Raw genomic sequence first — 18,808 nt, 5'->3', positions numbered from 1 at the left:
AATGGGGCGTGGAACAAGAATATGCCTATTGGCCATTTATGCATATACGCACACTCACATACACCTACATAGACATCTGTTGTGATGTAACCATGGACCTACATGGACCTACTAGTCCATGATGTAACTCACCCACTTCAGTGTATGAGTCCATATCCTCTGATTCGTAGGTAGGTCCACATGGTACAGTGTCCTCTGCAGGAACTTGGTCCAGACGAGCGGAATCTCCTTTATCCATGAAATCTGAAAAAAGAAGACGTCGTCATAAATGTTATGCGCTAAGAATCCGCGATCCACTGGGTCTATGCGTGTATTCTTTGAAATCGCGTAAAGGGTTGCTCGACATTTAATTAATTCAAATTTTGGAATCTCCATTCTCTCTAATTATCCAACTGGTTTAGAAATAAACATCCCTGAACACAAAACTAAATGGGACACTAATTGATTTGTAGTGGAGTATAAAACAAGTATCCAATTGTTTTCTATGGCTTAGAAATCGACCTCTGTTCATGAAACAACCGTGACAGAAAATGTAGTTTGCCGTTTTTCATAACATGAGGCGAAACATACCTTCGCAGCTTTCTGTTTTTCCTACTGCTTGTATTGATTCCCAAACAAGTTTCAGAGTCTGCATGCCTTTCTCTGCCGATATTTGGGATGACTTCCACTTATAAAGCATTTGGAGGTTAGCATCTTTCTGGTTGCAGAATGTCCGGTGCTTTATGTGTTGAAGATCCATCTTTGTTAGACCAAGCAATTGTCCTACCTCGTAGAATTGATTTGCTTTGATCGTCTTAGAGAGGGTAAGCAAAGTACTGTCTTGGATTTCACTATTTTTTTATTTTAAATCGTAAATAGAAAAAAAAAAAAAGTAGACTCTGTTAAACAAAACTGAACAGTATATAAGGATTTCAATCTCGTAATTGACCATTCGACATGTAGAGCACGTCGGATTTGTTAGTTGGGTTATGTACAGAATGAACTATCTGTCGACTTTTTGCCGAAATGGTTCTTATCTCCTTACAAAATTTATTCGATATAGGGAGTGTAAATCATGAAATTTATTTTCATAGGATTACAAGTCATGGGTCTTGTTTGACCTTGCTTTAAATGGTTAAGATCATACCTGACTAATCTTCATTTATTATTCTGCATGCAAAATGTATTTCAGATCATACGCCTGTAAAATACGGAGCTCCACAGGAAAGCATGTTTGCCCCAACCCCTTTCATGTGTTATATCAATTATGATTATATGAATGCGTATAGATAATAGAAAATTATACTGATGAAAGTCTGTTACTTATTTCGGATGTTCCTGGACCAATCCTCACCTAATGAAGTGATTATTATACAGGAATTTGTGAATCATTAAGGTCGTAATTTGACTAGTGATATTTTCTGCTGAAGTTTGACTGGGAGTATTGTCAAAGAGCCAATGCCCATCTCGGACTGTTAATGCTATCTTGTGTACATCTACAATCTTCGTTTCACTTTTTTTCAAGATGGAGGCGTTAACTTTCTCATTATCTTTATTTTCTTTCGTTTAGGAGATAAAGAACCCATTTATTTCCTTTGAAGACGCAAAGTTTGTATATAAAAAAGACACAAATATATGCATATCAATTACAAAAACAAACATTGTATTTAGGGGGCCAAAATACAGACTGGATAGGCACTTACCTGACAGAACCGAGGTCTGGTATACGCAGGTCAATTGAAGTAAGGCGATATGAGGAACGAAAGAAATGAGGAAAAATTTGTTTCAAATTGGTGTCTTAAAGTACAATTTTGTCTCCCTCGATCACTCCTTCTCACTTCACTTTCGCTTACTCCCTCTCCCTCTCAAGAGAGAGAGAGACAGAGAAATTCAAAAGCTGTTGGAACTATGAATGAAAATAGTCGAATCCAAAAATAGCTGTGTACCAACGAAAGCAGTGACTTATTACTTTTAGGTTTGTAATGCTATTAACTTGTATATCAATTATTGTTTTCTTGTTATATAAATGCTTCAATATTGTGTATAATTTGAGTTTGGTCACCCATCACTTTGACTTTACACTTAAAATGTTCCCTTTTATAGTTTCATTCCCCCAAGGTCTTGCCCCGGGTCTTGCAATGGTTGTCAACGATAACTGTCATCCTTTGCAATCAGAAGACTTGTGTATCATCTACGAAATGTTGCAATTTCTAATTTACCACACCTACAAATTGCCTAATAACGATTTCCTAGGACCGGAACCGGTATTTAAAGAAGTAACCTGTTATTTGCATGTCCTCACTTGGCATGCTTGGCAGATCTAACGACTCCATTACTGACAGCAACGCATCCTTCGCTGCAAGACCAGATGGCTGTGCCTGCCTCCATTTTACCAGCATTTGGTACATAGCCTGCTGCCTGTTTCCTAACTGCATGTATTCGATGGTATCCAACTTGGGGATTCGAAAGCCAAGTGCGATCCCCAAATCATAGAAATGGTTCACCGACATCTTCTCAGCAATGCTGTGCAGCTCGACATCCTGGATGTCAGTTCCTGAAATGCCTCTAACCACGCTGGTAAGGAATGGTAAATATATATAAAATAAATACATTGTCAGCCCCGCCCCACCCTCCCCCCCCCCCCCCCCCGCCCGCAGCTGGTCTTTTGCATTTTGCTTCTTACACTATGGTAAACGCCAATCTGGAGCCATCTTTCATTATAGCACGTCAGATTATACAAATTACCATTATTTGAAGTAAGTGAGCTGAACTTTCATGATAGATCGATTGTCATGCCCAATATTTACGTGTGAAGGTTTCATGAACCTTTTTTGTCATGGTAGAAAAGCACTTAACTTGAGCCTTGTCAAGGATGGCGCACTGGAGGCGCCGTGGCGTAGCGGTTCTGACGCTCGCCTTATAATCAGAAGGTCGTGTGTTCAAACCCCACCATGGCCTAGCTTCCTTTGGCAAAGCGTCAATCCACACTTTGCCACTCTCACCAAGGTGCTAATTGGCACCGATAGAAAACAACCGCCATTGTGGTTGGTTTATCAAGAGTGCGCCTAACGGACTGCGTAAAAGCTATGAATCCAGTGACTGGGTAATAATAATTGTAAAGCACTTTGAGCAGTCGTAGATTGATAAAGCGCTATATAATTATAAAAGTCAATTATTATTATTTTTGTCATTATTACTATTATTACTATTATTGTTGTAATAAACAAAGATTAATGAGTTATCCATGCCATTCTGTAGGAACAACGCTTTCGTCAAACTTAGAAAGCATATTCAGTGCACTGCTTACAGAAGGTTCTAATGGTCTAGTATTTTTAACATAAAAAATACTGTTGTTGGTGCATTTTTACAAAATATTATCATACCACAGATATTACAAAATAAAAGGTGATCGCTTACCGAACAGAAGAAGCGATTTCTACAGAAGGTTCTTGCTCTTCACCATCTGTGTTGCAAATAAGGTATGAAATGTAAAGAAATCGGTCGATATAAACTATGGTATGTATAATGTATCACTGACTCAGTGATTTCTAACGTTTGGTATGACCCTTAAATCATTATGGTTTTTTTTTCTAAACATGCTCAGAGGGCCCCATGGGTTCTCCTGACATGCATAGATAAACCAAGACGGTAAGAATGAAATAATTTGGCTAAATCTTTTGTACAGGGCTAAAATAAATGTCAAGACGTAGTCATGTCAACATGTAAATAAGTCCCGTCTTATATACAGGTAGTTAAATCCCCCTTTTCAATCAGATATCACCGGTATCATGTTCATGAAATGTTTCATTAAATTCAATGCATATTATGCAATTTCCATAAAAGTACAGATGTTATTCCTAGGGGAATTACCTGAACTATTGAAGACAAAGGCGAAATATATTGCAACATCAAGCTTTCCCGTCTGCGCGATTGTGATAGTTAGTGGGAAGTCAATGTCCTCTTCACTTACGGTAACTGGTAAAAGAATGTGGTTTCTCATATTGCTATGAACATCTTTTAGAGGGAGAACCTAAAATCATAATACAAAAAAGCAAAGTAAATATATTCCACATAATACGATTTATAGCGCTAGACTTACCATTTGTTTTTAAGTTATAGGCCTTTAATCTCAGTGATTTTTCACTGATAAAAGGAGGAAGAGAGGGAAGCTTACTCCATCCTAAAAAATCGAATCGCAGAAGATGCTTAACTTAATTCCAATTCAACGCGTTGAATGGCTTTGAACAAAATCCACAATACATTATCGAAATATTATTCCGTTAAGTAAAAAAAGAAGAAAAGGGCTATACTTTTCAATTCTGGATACGTGAAAAGGGCATATATTTCACCCTATCAAGCAAATAGAATAGTTGGTGCATTATTTATGATAGAAAAAACCCCACCTGCTTTTGGTACTGTGGACGTTTTTGAAATGGAAGGAGGGTACTTGTTCAGGCTCCAATTGAAAGTACGAAGGTGTCCTCGTCCTTTGACTATAATTACTCTTACTATATATTGTTTGGCGTCACCTGTGCCTGAGAGGTGAAAAGCAAACTGAAATCACTGACCCGCAGGGCTCTCCTCCCGATATAACTAATTGGGAGAGTGCAGGTGGACCAGTACCCCGGGGTTTTCCCCTTTAGTGAACTGGGTTCTTAACGTGCAAAGGTGGTGACTCTCCCCTACAAGGGCCCTCCATTTAATGTCCTATCCGAGGGATGGGGCGTTTTCCACTGTAACACAGACTGCACCTATGGAACAGACAAGACAAGTTTACGCACAACGCACTGGCTTTAGTCACCCGCCCGGGGTGGACTCGAACCCTAGATCTTTGGTTCGACGGGCAGACACTTTGCCGACTGAACCAACTTCGCTCTCTGACGGCATCTTGACTATATAATTTCTAACATTAAAATGATTGTGGGTCAAATATTGGCAGGATTTCATACATAGTGATGAATGTAAGACAATTTACAAGACTGATCTCCTGTGGAAACGTTTACATCCCAAGTCTGGAGAGGAATTTTACCTCCTTTACATCACGATGGCCCTCACGGTGGCAAACCACATCAAGGTCTCCAGACTTGGTTGCTACGTTGATAGGAACAGATGGATGGGCCTTGTGATATGATTGCTTCCTTTCCTCCTCTTCGGCATCCTAGAATAAAGTAACGACGATAATAATCATCAGCCAAAATATAAACAGGTGCAGTAAATTTTCCACCAGGATATTGTTCCTTATCTGTTATTGTGGTACCTCGACCCTCAATATGGTATTTCCGCCCACAAGATTCTGATCTGGACCCATATTGTTTAGAAACACCGTACTAGCTATCATAAGAGTACATATATCTGACAAATTTTGTGGGAATGGGTTCATGGGGTAGGGGGTCGGAGATGGGCCCTCATGAATACGTACCCATTCAGCGCAAATTGGTTTTGTCTGGTTCTTAGCAGATGAACAGTAAATCTGGGTTTGTTTAACGACACGAAATTGTTAAGTGTGATCTAGAATAATGCATAAGTGCAAGACCATGTGTGCTATCATGGACCTACTAGCAATGCTCAACATCATCGATTTGTATCTCATCAGTAGTAAGATATAAAACGTAGTGTGCACGGAACTGAGACATCAATGTGACCTTACTTATTGGAGTACCGCGTATAGATTTTTATTACGTTTTGATGGTAGAGGTTGAAGTGGTGCAAATGTCCTATGACACATGGAACCTAAAGGCAGCAATTTTCACCTCCAAAGATTGATAAAGATCTGATAAAGGTGATTGAAGCCTCGACTTACCGCATCCATTCCTGGAAGGTTCGCATGAAGATGGATGTGAACATCGATCTTCTTGCCTTTGTCTATCTTGTCCGGGATGTATGGCGTACAAATAAGCTTCTGTCGGACCAGTTGTTGTTCGAGGGGAATAAGAACCCACCACTCGGCACAGTGGTCAATGTAGAGCTCAAGATGTCTACCGTACACTCTACAGTGTGGTGGTTTGTCTGGTGAGGTGGATGATCTCCTCCTTGACGTAATTGGTAGATCTGATCATTAAAAAGAATCAGTACAGAATGGTTTTTACAATCTTACCAGTTATGTTTGACTTCTTATCGAGATATCCATAAACATAAAGTGAGACAGGATGTTTTATGTACATTCAATTCACCATCTGATAAAGTTTTTTATGCATGCTTCTTAACAAAAACAAAATATTATTCGAGAAGAGTAGACAAATCTCATGGGAATTCATACTACATTGCATATTAGGGATCTGTTGACATAATGACATCAGACAAATCAAATTTTCATCAAAGAACAACCTTCTGCATCGTCTTCCTGGCTCTTATTTGGGAGCCCATGTTGACATGCGATTCGCACAGATACCCCTGTTCTTGTCAACTGCGATGCAGCATATGCTGATCCAGTCTGGAGTAGAAACTAATTCCAAAAGCCCGATGTTTCCCTAAATGACACTACGAGGAGAGTTATTGGACGTTTTAGACCGATCCCAGTAAGCATCCTATTCCTCTCGGACATACTTGCCCCTCCCCCTTCCGCAGTGAACATTACACATTCAGGCTAATTAAGAAGGCTTAACAAAATTTCAAGAATCCCACGAGGGTGAAAACTTCGGTAGCCGGTGTGTTGTTGTGTTGCAACACAACAAAACCCCGGCTACTAACGCATCCTCGTCGACCGTTCAGCCGTCACAGAGACTCTTCACTCAAACTTCAATGAAAACTAGAAGCAGGTTTGGTAAGAGATGGCAAAACCTGTTCAACTCTAACCATCGCCCCTGGTACAAAGTTTCATTCAGGTGTCGAACTCCCTTGTCGCAGAGGCGTCAGTCGTTTCGAAGCTATAACAAGCTGAAGACTTAAGCCATCAGCAGCCTGTCAGACAATGAGTATGGAAGAACACCGAACAAACTGTACACCATATTACTTTGAGTGACTCGAATTTAGGCAGGTTAGGACTAATAGGACCGCATCCCTCACAACGGGGTCTGGTACACCTAAGCGACGCGGCAGTTGCATGGATTTGATAAAGCCATTCTGCAGCGTAGTTTTTGGCAATTGATTACTCTTAAACGGATTCTTGGCACATCTTATGATACTCTCCCCAATACTCTCCGCTTCTTCTTGCATTAACCTACCACCTTGGTATGACATAGATTATTAAAGTATCATTTTGATCAGAAAAAATTACCGTTCACTGAATCCCATTCATAGCAGACGATATCTGGTAGTACTTGATATGGGTTGGTGACAGAGAAACAATGTGGAATTCTGATCATCACGGGTTTATTGAAGATCATATCTCCGGGATCACACTTGATACCACAGCATGCCAATGATTCATCTTCCTGAACATCCAGACATGAAGGGTGTTCTAAAAGCGTTACGATGATCCGACGTGAGTGATCCTGATGAATGGCATCTGGAGGAATGATCACTGATACGCCATGATCGTCTAGTGCTGTTTCCAAAGTGCTATCAGCTCCGACCTCAACAGACTTCACTGACGGTGCAGGTCCAATTTCTGATGTAAAATATAAGCATGATAATGAATAGACAAGAAAGTGTTGACTGATTATACACATTGTAGCAATCTTGAGAAGAGCCAGGGTGGCTTCATGATGTTTGATGTGTGGGTGTGTGTGGGGGAGGGTTGGTGTTGTGGGTGTGTGAGAGGGTGTGTGTGTGTGTGTGTGTGTGTGTGTGTGTGTGATTGTAATCGATATTAGTATGCGGCCTGCACAAGCAAGCCATCCGATTTCAACGTAGTTCTTTCTTTTTGCTCTAAATATCTTCAACGTCTGGGCCCCTGATTTGATTGAAGGGGGCTATCCGGTCCATATGTAGAGGATGAATAGAATAAATAACATGAGTTTTTTTTCATCAAAATACATGTTGTTCTGCATTTTCTCCTGCTTTAAAAAAAAATGCAATATAAAAATTATATATTTTTTTTTATCTTTGTGCACTCTCGTATTTGTATCATGAGTGAGCGATCCGGACTTCCATGCACTATTGATACAAAAAATTAAATCGAATAAAATTGAAAAGGCGATTTTTTTTTTTTATACAACAATAATTAATTTTAGCGTCTTCTCGGGGGAGGGGGTGGTACACAATTTTTAAAGACCTCTTACCTCGGTATGATTTGATGTCCTCCAATGAAGTCAATCTGAAAGTAATAACAAAAAAAAGGTTGGATTGTCTGTAGTGCTGTACACACACACCACACATACCCACACACACACTCACACGCACCAACACACACACACACACCCACATATATATATATATATATATATATATATTACGATTCTACCGAGACGAACCATAATGAAAATATCAGCGTATGAAGGAGAAAGGTACAAACAATATTTTTTTCTTCAAATTTTCAAAATGATTTAAGTGCTGAAACAAATATTAAGTATTAAGTGAACATTAAGTGATACATAGATTTAACTCTCAATATCGAGCCTCCATCAAAGCTATACACGGACAATGTCTATACCTCTATGGCTCATTAAGACATTTCAGTAATACTCGCAAAGGCTTTCACACACCTTACGACCGGTCATCTGTCCGAATTTGTGATAGAGCACATTTGCTAATTATCTGAAAATATGGAGGTTCAAATTAACTGTAAGATTACTGATATAACAATGGATGTTTGCAAGCCTTTATTTTAGAGTACAGGTCAATTTGATTTCAAATCGTAGCAAATCGTACAATTGCTAGACATCATTACGACGAGATATTCAGTTCGCTTAAATTCTAATAAGGATGGTATCGTAGTCACATATTTGAACGGAAGTATTCGTACGATGACTTAAAACTTTAAAAAGCGATATGTTCCATGTCTCAATATTCTATCAAATGTTAATATGTTTTATTCCAAACCGGTTCCCCGACCAATCGTAAGGTGTGCGGTGGCTTTAAGAATCACCTCGATAAAATCATCTGTTTGACCACCTCATCCTTGGCATACTGAATCGGTAAGTTGCCATCCGCATCCTCCACATCTATCCTAGCTCCGTTCTCCAGGAGATACAACACGAGGGCCATCTCGGGAGATAGTTTCCCATCGTAAAACTCGTCCGAAATCTGAAACACACAAGTTTATGTGGCTATTAATGTATGCCAACTAATAGTAATAGGACAGTAGCCCCTTTCAATACAGCATGCCCATGGGCGGGTCAGTGATTTCGAAGGAAGTCTTCACTTATATTTGTCATGGCTCTGAAAAGGGGGGCTCCAGATGTGCCCTCGTATCTGCCACTGAGGGTGCCCAAAGAAGAAGGCACTTTAATTTGCTGATCCATTATGTTCGTGATCGAAAAACGCATATGTTGGTGGTGGTACATTGCCAATTCGTCCACTACTAACTTGTCCACTCATCACATGGTCTACCTTCATTTAGTCTGCCATTCCGTCCATCAGCATTTCGTATGACAACCATTTGGTCGAATCATCACTTCGTCTAATCACTAGTTTGTCTATTACCATTTCGTCTAATAACCACTTGGTCTAATACCCATTTTCTTTTCATTCATTTTGCACAATTAAGACTTTAGACCACATGGTATATAAACTAAGTGGTTGTTGGACCAACTGGTTATTACACGGAATGGCATTAGACTAAATGAAAGTAGACCATTTGGTGAGTGGACGAACTGATGGTAGACCAAATGATAGTAATCGAGTTGGCAGTTGGACAAATTGGCATTGGACGAATTGGAAATAAACCGTGTGGTTCGGAATATAGACCTTATGCATTGACGTCTTAGTGCCGCCATCTTGCTTTGCGTACGTTGGTGATTTGCAGCCGGCGCATCTCCGACAACTCCGTTTTTGGATATGCCTATATCCTCTCAGGGAGGGCGCTATGAGATTATGACGTCACACGTCTAAGGTCTGTAACATTATATGTTGTGTCTCACCCTTTTTAGTGCGGCACTTCCTTCCACAGTTACCCCAGTCTTGTAACAGAGTTTGATGGCTTTGTGAAGACACGTCTGACCGTCAGTATTCTGGGCATTGAGATCAGCTCCACTTGAAACTATCTTCTCAATGGAGGGTGTGTGGCCGTGTTCTATGGCATGTTGTATATCAAGTACATCAACCTGGCTCACCTACAAAGGATAGAGAAAGGTAATAGGTGAAATACCGTTACATTCCGATATATCATAAACCAAAGGAATTTGTTCATGTAATTTTTCAATGCAAGAATCATTTAAGCAATATTCATTCATTGTAAAAGATACCATAGATATATAACGCCGATGGGTCAGATGGCACGTGAATCATGCAATCAAAATTTGTGTGGAAGATTTGCATAATTAACTTGAGTGTAACATCTGTTGAGGGTGAATGGGAAATGTACAATTTCAAAAGTTGATATGTATTGTGTAGAAAAGAGGTTCCAAAATGGTTAGTCGCTTCCATATGAGTGGCTGAAAGTCCACACACAGAGCTTCAACACAGGGAACGTTAGTTTTTACGAACATAATATTGCCAAAATCCGGGTATATCTTTTTAATTATTAAAGGTCAAGTCCACCCAACAAAAATGGTGATTTGAATAAATAGAGAAAAATCAAACTAGCAAAATGCTGAAAAATTCATCAAATCGGATGTAAAATGAAGTTTTGACATTTCAAAGTTTTGCTTATTTTTCACAAAACAGTGATATGCACAACTCAAATGAGACAGTCGATGATGTCCCTCACTCACTATTTTTTTTTTTTTTTTATAGTTTGCATTATCAATATTTCATTTTTTATAGATTTGACAATAAGAACAAACTTGACTGAATCATATGGTATCAAACCGTCATTGCTCATTCCACATGTTCAGGGAGGAATTAATCGTTTTTTCAGTTGACAATGAAGAGAAAAAAAAGGATATTCCCTATTTTACATAATAAAATACAAAAGAAATAGTGAGTGGATGACGTCATCAGTTTCCTCATTTGCTCAACCAACAGAATGTGCAAATAACTGTTTTGTGAGATTAGGCGAAACTTTACAATGTCATAACTTATGATTTTACATCCGATTTTTATGATATTTTCAGTGTTATGCTTGTTGGATTTTTCTCTTTTTATTCAAATTAACTTTTTGTTGGGGTGGACTTGTCCTTTGATAATCTCACACCAGACTGATAGGATTATATTGTATTCTTTTCCATCAATTTTATGTAGATATTATTACAATTGATTCACTATTTACGTCTCGCCGTTCATTTGATATTGTCCATGTTCACAACTCTTGCTACTGCAAACGGTCCGAAACCACCCACATTTTCGAGACACTGGCTCATTTGCTTTCCCACTGAAATATCCCTAAGGGTAAAAAAATGTCGAGGTCGATCGTCATCTCAATGCTAAATAGATTACCTACATGCTGATGTATAATACTACGTGACTGGTATAATGGTTACATCTCATATTTCTCAAGAACTTTGAGATCCTAGACCCTTTTTATATGAAACAATTAATGCAATCCAAACAAAATTGATTAATTCATTTAAAGTTGAAAGTAACAATGTTCTTGTACTATAAAGCTTTGCCTACTGATTTTTATAATATAGCTACAGTTTGAGAAATAAAATATTTAGTATTACCGAGTCCAGAATTGATTTTTATTTGCAATAGTGTCTGCGTACTTATAGTATAAACTAGCAGTCTAGCATCGCCTGCTACGGAAAATAAATGAGCGAAAATGACCAAAACTAACCATTACAGTGAAGAAAAAAACCAATGAGGGCCAGGGTCTCTGGTGAATGAAGGTTATCATAAATGAACATCTATGTTGAACTGAGTGAGAGAGATAGAAAGAGAGATAATGTGGATAGAGGGGGAGATATAGAGAGGTTAGGCAGATAGAAAGAAGGAAACAAAGTGGTTTCAGTTTACCTCTGAATTGCGACCATTGATGAGAAGATCAGTGATGTCTTCATACCCAAGTAACTGTGACAGCTGTAGAGATGTCTGTCCGTGAATGTCCTCTGCGTCAGGACCTGACCCTGCCTCTAACAGAACTTTAACCAGATCAAAGTGCCTATTCTGAACAGCAAAGTGTAATGCTGTCCAGCCACCATTATCTTCTTTATTCACGATAGCTCCTTCAGAAAGTAGGTATCCTGCGACAACAGTATGGCCTTTTTCTGAGGCAAAGTGTAAGGCAGTTCTACCTTCATTGTTTGCTTTATTCACGTCTGCACTGCACAAAACATACTTGGTGACACCGGTATGACTTTCTTGATGCGAAGGCGGATCACGAGGTTTTATGTTTTCATATGCAGCGCCCTCTTGATTAGCATATTTAGTAAGACATTTCGTGACAGCTAGATGACCTCTCCAAGCAGCATAGTGCAATGCAGTATTCCCATTCTCAGCTTCTTCATTTACTTCAGCGCCTTGGTTAAGAAGATACACGGTGACATCAAGATGGCCACTGAAAGCAGCGAAATGTAAAGCTCTATTGCCATCGATGTCTCCCGTATTTACGTCAGCACCATGCCATATCAGACAATGAACGACATCTAAATGACCTTGAAGAGACGAATCGTGTAATGCAGTTGAACCTTTATTGTCTTTTTTGTTGACTTGGGCTCCTTCACTTATGAGATGTTCGGTGACACCAAGATGACCACTCTCAGCAGCAGCGTGTAAGGCACTCCAGCCATTAATGTCTCCATTGACTTGGGCTTCGTGGCTTGTGAGAGTTTTGGTGACATCAAGATGGCCTTTCTTAGCGGCAGTATTTTGCAATGCAGTGTGGCCGTCATTACTTCCCTTATTCACATCGGTTCCTTGGGTGATCAGATATTCAACGATCTCACGAAAACCATTCATCTTAGCATACAGTAATGCAGTGTGATTGTCGTTATCTCTGTGATTTACATCGGCTCCTTGCTCTATCAGGTATTTGATGACAGCTCGATTGCCATTCTTAGCAGCAATGTGCAATGCAGTCTCACCAGCATTGTTTGCCTTATGCACATCAGCTCCGTTAACGATCAGACATTCTGCAACACGAAGCCAGCCACATTCAGCAGCAATGTGTAATGCCGTCCAACACTTGTAGTCGATATTATTGACGTCAGCTCTATGTCCTATCAGAAATTCTATGAACCCAAGCTGACCCTCCCTAGCAGCAATGTGTAATGCAGTGCGACCGCTATTATCTCCCTTATTCACATCGGCTCCTTCACTTACCAGATACTCAATTACATCAGAACAACCATTCATATTAGCATAATGAAGAGCGGTGTGGCCGTCATTATCTCCTTTATTAACCTCTGCACCTTGACCTACCAGATATTCAACAACATCAAGAAACCCATACTTTGCAGCATGCTGTAATGCAGTGTGACCGTCATTATCTCCTTTATTAACATCAGCTCCTACACCAATTAAATATTTGGTGACATGAAGAAAACTGTTCTTAACAGCTATGTGGAATGCAGTCTGACCAGCATCATTTTCCTTATGTACATCAGCTCCTCTGGCAACGAGATATTCTGCAACATGAAGAAGACCACCCTCAACAGCGCTGTGTAGTGCCGTCGAACCTTTACTGTCAGTATGATTTACTTCAGCTCCATGATCAATTAGATACTTAGTGACATCAAGATGACCATTCTCAGCGGCACTGTGTAATGCTGTAAAACCATCATATTTAGCCTTATTGACTTCAGCCCCGTTCAGGATTAAATGTTTGATGATGTCAAAATTACCTGCCTGAGCGGCAAGATGTAACGCGGTAAAACCGTGCTCGTCTTGCGTGTTTATACCTGCTTCCTGACTGATCAGATATTCAACAACATTCAGATGATTCGCTTGTGCAGCAACTTGTAACGAGGTCCGACCATTATTTTTTCTCTTCTTCACATGAGCTCCTTGATTGATCAGATACTTGACAATATCAAGATCGCCAATACTAGAAGCGATGTGTAACGCAGTGGTAAAGTCATTGTCTCTGTTGTTCACCATAACGCCTTTGGTGATTAGATATTTGGTGATGTCGAGATTGCCAATCTTAGCAGCGAGATGCAATGATGTCGAACCATTGGTATCACGCTTATTCACATCAGCACCAGCACTGATTAGGTGCTCCATTATGTCAGTAGTAATGCCGTTTCGAATGACATTAGACAACGGTGTTGCACCAAAACAATCACTCTCATTTACTCCAACTCCTTGACTTATCAAATACTTAATAACATCAAGATGACCCAATTTTGACGCCATATGTAGTACCGTTGACCCATCATTCCTTTTCATATCTATCTTAGCACCTTGACGAATCAGATATTTGCTGACGTCAACATGACCCCCATAAACAGCACTGAGTAAAGCAGTCATGCCGCTCTCACTCCTTTTATTCACATCAGCTCTATGAAGAATAAGATGCTTTGCAACCTCAAGATGACCCGCCCCAGCAGCAAGGTGCAATGCGGCCCAACTTTGTTTATCACCCTTATTCACATTAGCTCCTTGAGATATCAGATATTTTACCACTTTTAGATGGCCAAACTTAACCGCCCAATGTAAGGATGTTCTTCCTCTTTTATCTTCTTTCCCCACTTCCGTTCCTTGACTAACCAGATACTTGGTGACATCGAGATGACCATTTTTTGCCGCAATGTGCAATGCAGTCGAACCTTCAGCATTCTCCTGGTTTACCTGAATTCCTTGACCAATTAGGTATTCCACTATATCCGTTGAGCCGTATTCTGCTGCAATGTGTAGGAGTGAGTTTTTTGCAACATTGACCTCATGGTAGGCCTTTGCCCCCTGGTTGATTAAGTATCGCACGACATCAAGGTGGCCCTTAATTACAGCAATGTGACATGCAGATTGTCCCTCTTTATTTATTGTGTCAATGCTCGCTCCATGACTGAGTATAACTTTTGTTACTTTTAGATGTCCGAGCGATGCAGCAAGATGTAAGGGTGTGTGTCCATACGTAGTCACCTTTTCCAAGTCAGCGCCGCGTTTAATGAGGTATTCAATGATGTTAACCTGGTTGCTCTGCACAGCGACATGTAAACTTGTGTATCCGTCTTGATCTGTTCGGTTTATTCCAGCACCCTGCTTGATCAACTGTTTTACTCTTTTTAAATTCCCTCCAGATACCTCACCGTGTAGCTTTTGGTGGTTTCCCTCCATATTTGAAGAAAAAGGCGATTACCTGGTACCCATATCACTGTTTCTTGCGTTTGTATAACACTGCTTCCAAAGTTTTTGCTTCACTATAAATCCATATCCTGAATTATATCGGTTTGCTTGTCACGAACCTGAAAAACGTTTGTACTTTTACCCTCGCAAACAATCATAACAACAATAAACGCAATATTAATATTCTATTGCATCCTCCGAAATTGGTTTCGAAGTACGAAGTTTGCAAACATTTGTGATCTCATGCCGTAATTTAGTTTTTCCCTGCTTTATTGAGCAAATATCATTACCAATATACCATGATAACAGAAACATTAGCGATATTCATATTTGTCTTGTGTAATCGTATATTTATCATATGATTTTTCTTATCCTGATGATTGAGCAATGATGATAATAATGAACAATCTTTGTTTTGCAATTTTTCCAAAAAATACTTTTTTTAATATTTGCTCTCCATTTAATTTCTTCTAAGAATATTTCAAATATTTCTTTAAATTTTTATTTTATTTTTGTTGAAAAATTGTATAAAAAGCTAAATTGATTAATACATTAAAGAAAGATATAACGTTGTGTCCATGCTGTTTTTTTTTTTTTTTTGTTCAATGTACAGTGACGATGTAAATGAGAACATACAAATAAATAAAAAATTAAAAAAATGAACAATCCAAGAGGGGTTTCACACGCTCGCATTTTGCGTCATTCGAGTGATCATTGGAGTGACGTCTCAATTGAATGATCATTCGAATGACTAAGTTTGATCGTGTGAATGCAAAATGACGTCTTTGTCTTGTCTTTCCGTTAATGCCCACAATCACTATATTGATTATTATGGCATATGAACTTAAAGATTGACTTGACCTGAATTTTGCCGGGACCGGCAGGTGCAACACACCGGCTGAACACCCTACTTTTTGACGAATAGTGTACTGGTTTTAACGTGCATAGGCTGCGACTCTCCTATACACGTGACCAATATTTGCGTCCTTTCTGATGGACGGAGTATTTTCCAACTGCATTCACAAATAATTCACGTAATTTGAAATGCGCAATTCAAATGACGGTATCAAAGTGTTTTCCAGTGACGGTATTCGAGAATGACTTAGCGAAACAGCCGTGTGAATGCTTTGACCTTTAAAACGTAATTCGTGACGCGGAGCTTCGCCAAGCCTCGATCCTTAACCTAGCGTCATTACAATTCAATATTCAAATAACGCACTCTGCTCTCATTTGAAACCGCTCCAAATTAACCAGATTATTACCTACAATTTATTTACCGGTAATGCAAGTATGGCGCTTTGTGTTATTAGTAGCTGGAATAAGATACCCCCCGCGAATAACCGATTCATCTTCACAAACTAAAATGTCTATAATCGCGTTAACCGAGACATGGTTATCTCAGGAATCTGATGGTTTATACTCATTCCTGGTTATACGTACGTAGAAAACCACAGTAATAGACGGGGAGGAGGGGTAGGTATCTATATCAATTAACAACTAGAATATTTTACTCACAATGATTTTAATTGTATAAATGAAATTGCTGAATCTCTTATCATTGAAATTCGGGTACCAAAATCTAACAACATAATGATCGCAGTATTTTATAGACCTCCTAACTCCAACACAAATATTTTTTTAAATACTTGCAAGATTTTCTACAAAATACGGTTTTTGTCTCACCTGCATAGCAGAGTGAGACTATAGGCGCCGCTTTTCCGACGGCGGCGGCGTCAACACCAAATCTTAACCGAAGGTTAAGTTTTTGAAATGTCATCATAACTTAGAAAGTATATGAACCTAGTTTATGTAACTTAGCCAAAAAGTTAATCAAGTATTAGTGCACATCCTGCTTGAGTTTTAGGGCACATGACTCAGGTCAAAGGTCATTTAGGGTCAATGAACTTAGACCATGTTGGGGAATCAACCTCAAAATCTTAACCTAATGTTAAGTCTTTGAAATGTCATCATAACTTAGAAAATATATAAACCTAGTTCATGAAACTTAGACATAAAGTTAAGTATTACTGAATATCCTGCCTGAGTTTCACCAAGGTCAAAGGTCATTGAGGGTCAATGAACTTTGGCCAAATTGGGGGCATCTGTTGAATGACCATCATAACTTTGAAAGAACTTTAAAAGAATATACAATTAAATATGCTATAGATGTACAACGAAAAAAGAGAGAAAAACTTGTTCAATTGGAAAAGCAATATTTTTTATTGAACAAAGAAATGGACAGTATTCCTAATGATAGAAATATCGAAGAAATTTATAAAATAAGGAAAGATATCGATGATTTGTATAATCATAAATGTAAAGGAGCTTACATAAGATCGAGAGAGAAGTGGATGGAGGAAGGTGAAAAATCAACAAAGTACTTTCTTGGCCTTGAAAAAAGAAACGGAAAAAAGAAAGAAGTTGATTGCTTAGAATACAAGGGTAAAACCATTAATGATAAGGTGAAAATATTACAAAGATTACGTTAATATTATGATGATTTATATAAAAACCTTAACTGTAATAGTGATTTGGAGTACGAAAAAAATTTATTTCATACAAATATACAAATCTTAAATGAAAATGAAGCATCGAATTGTGAAGGTGATATAACCGAAAAGGAATGTGTTGAGGCTCTGTCAAGAATGCAGAATAATAAATCACCAGGTAGCGACGGCCTCACAGTCGAGTTTTATAAATGCTTTTGGAGCAAGATAAAAGATATGTTAATGAACAGTTTAAATGAAGGACATAGAAAGCAGCAATTGTCTCCAAGTCAAAACATGGCCATTTTGGCGTTATTGTTTAAAAAAGGAAATAAAAACATTCATAACTGGAGACCAATATCAATCCTAAATGTGGATTACAAAATCATTGCACAAGTTCTTGCCAAACGACTACAAAATGTAAACACGAGCATTGTATCTCCCGATCAAAGTGGTTTTATTAAGGAACGGTCTTCAGCCGAAAATATACGTCTGGTGCAAGATGTAATTTATTATTATCAGGGCATAAAAGCCCCGGGCATAATCATGTTTTTGGATTTTGAAAAAGCCTATGACAACATAAGTCATAATTTTCTGTTTTACCTTTTAAAAAGATTAAATTTTGGAAATTCATTCATTCAGTGGATTCAATCGATGTATAAAAACGAAAAAGGCCGTGTGTTAAATCATGGCTGGATCTCTGAAACTTTTCAAATTAAAAGAAGTGTAAAGCAGGGGTGCCCCCTCTCATCACTACTTTTTATAATTGTTGCAGAAGTTTTGGCGACGAAAATTAAACAGAATCATAAAATTGAAGGTCTCAGTTTACCGATCTTTCAGATAAATGATGATCAAGTAGAAGTAAAAATGTCCCAATTTGCGGATGATACAACTATATTTATGAAAAATAAAATTTATCTTTCTATTTTGATGGAAGAATTAAAACTATTTGGTTCAAATGCTGGACCAAGGATTAATTTGCAAAAAAACCAAGCTGCTGAAGTTTAATATTGATATTGTCCCCGGACAAATAGAATGTACTGAAGAACCGATAAAATATTTAGGTATATATGTTGGGAAAAATGAGAAAGATGTTGAAGATTATAATTTGCAAAATAAACTAGATAAGATACAAAATA

At 38.6% G+C, this 18,808-nt stretch overlaps 1 protein-coding gene across 1 annotated transcript; it reads right to left on the bottom strand.

Annotated features, from left to right (window-relative positions):
- Positions 1-1,068: 1,068 nt before the first annotated feature.
- LOC129282862 (serine/threonine-protein phosphatase 6 regulatory ankyrin repeat subunit B-like) lies at positions 1,069-15,255 on the bottom strand. The gene is made up of 11 exons (XM_064115067.1): positions 11,914-15,255; positions 9,939-10,130; positions 8,945-9,102; positions 8,139-8,173; positions 7,193-7,525; positions 5,780-6,027; positions 5,009-5,137; positions 3,850-4,009; positions 3,397-3,442; positions 2,282-2,553; positions 1,069-1,698 (listed from the first exon to the last, which is right to left on the bottom strand). The coding sequence occupies exons 1-11, from the start codon at positions 15,172-15,174 to the stop codon at positions 1,679-1,681; spliced, it is 4,854 nt and encodes a 1,617-aa protein (XP_063971137.1). The 5' UTR covers positions 15,175-15,255; the 3' UTR covers positions 1,069-1,678.
- Between the last annotated feature and the right edge of the window lie 3,553 nt (positions 15,256-18,808).

Source organism: Lytechinus pictus, unplaced genomic scaffold (genome assembly GCF_037042905.1).
Source record: "Lytechinus pictus isolate F3 Inbred unplaced genomic scaffold, Lp3.0 scaffold_20, whole genome shotgun sequence".
In the NCBI taxonomy this organism is placed as follows: domain Eukaryota; kingdom Metazoa; phylum Echinodermata; class Echinoidea; order Temnopleuroida; family Toxopneustidae; genus Lytechinus; species Lytechinus pictus.
Note: the sequence above shows the minus strand (reverse complement) of the source record. Positions and strands in the feature narration are given on the sequence as shown.

What these genes read in the sequence shown, in the direction of transcription:
- LOC129282862 (XM_064115067.1), bottom strand. Translation starts at nt 15,174, where the DNA reads ATGGAGGGAAACCACCAAAAGCTACACGGTGAGGTATCTGGAGGGAAT. An exon ending in AAACAGATGATTTTATCGAG is followed by an intron (nt 8,174 to 8,944) that starts GTGATTCTTAAA and finishes TATTACTTTCAG; the next exon opens with ATTGACTTCATTGGAGGACA. An exon ending in AGATCTGCCAAGCATGCCAA is followed by an intron (nt 1,699 to 2,281) that starts GTGAGGACATGC and finishes TGCGTATACCAG; the next exon opens with ACCTCGGTTCTGTCAGGTAA.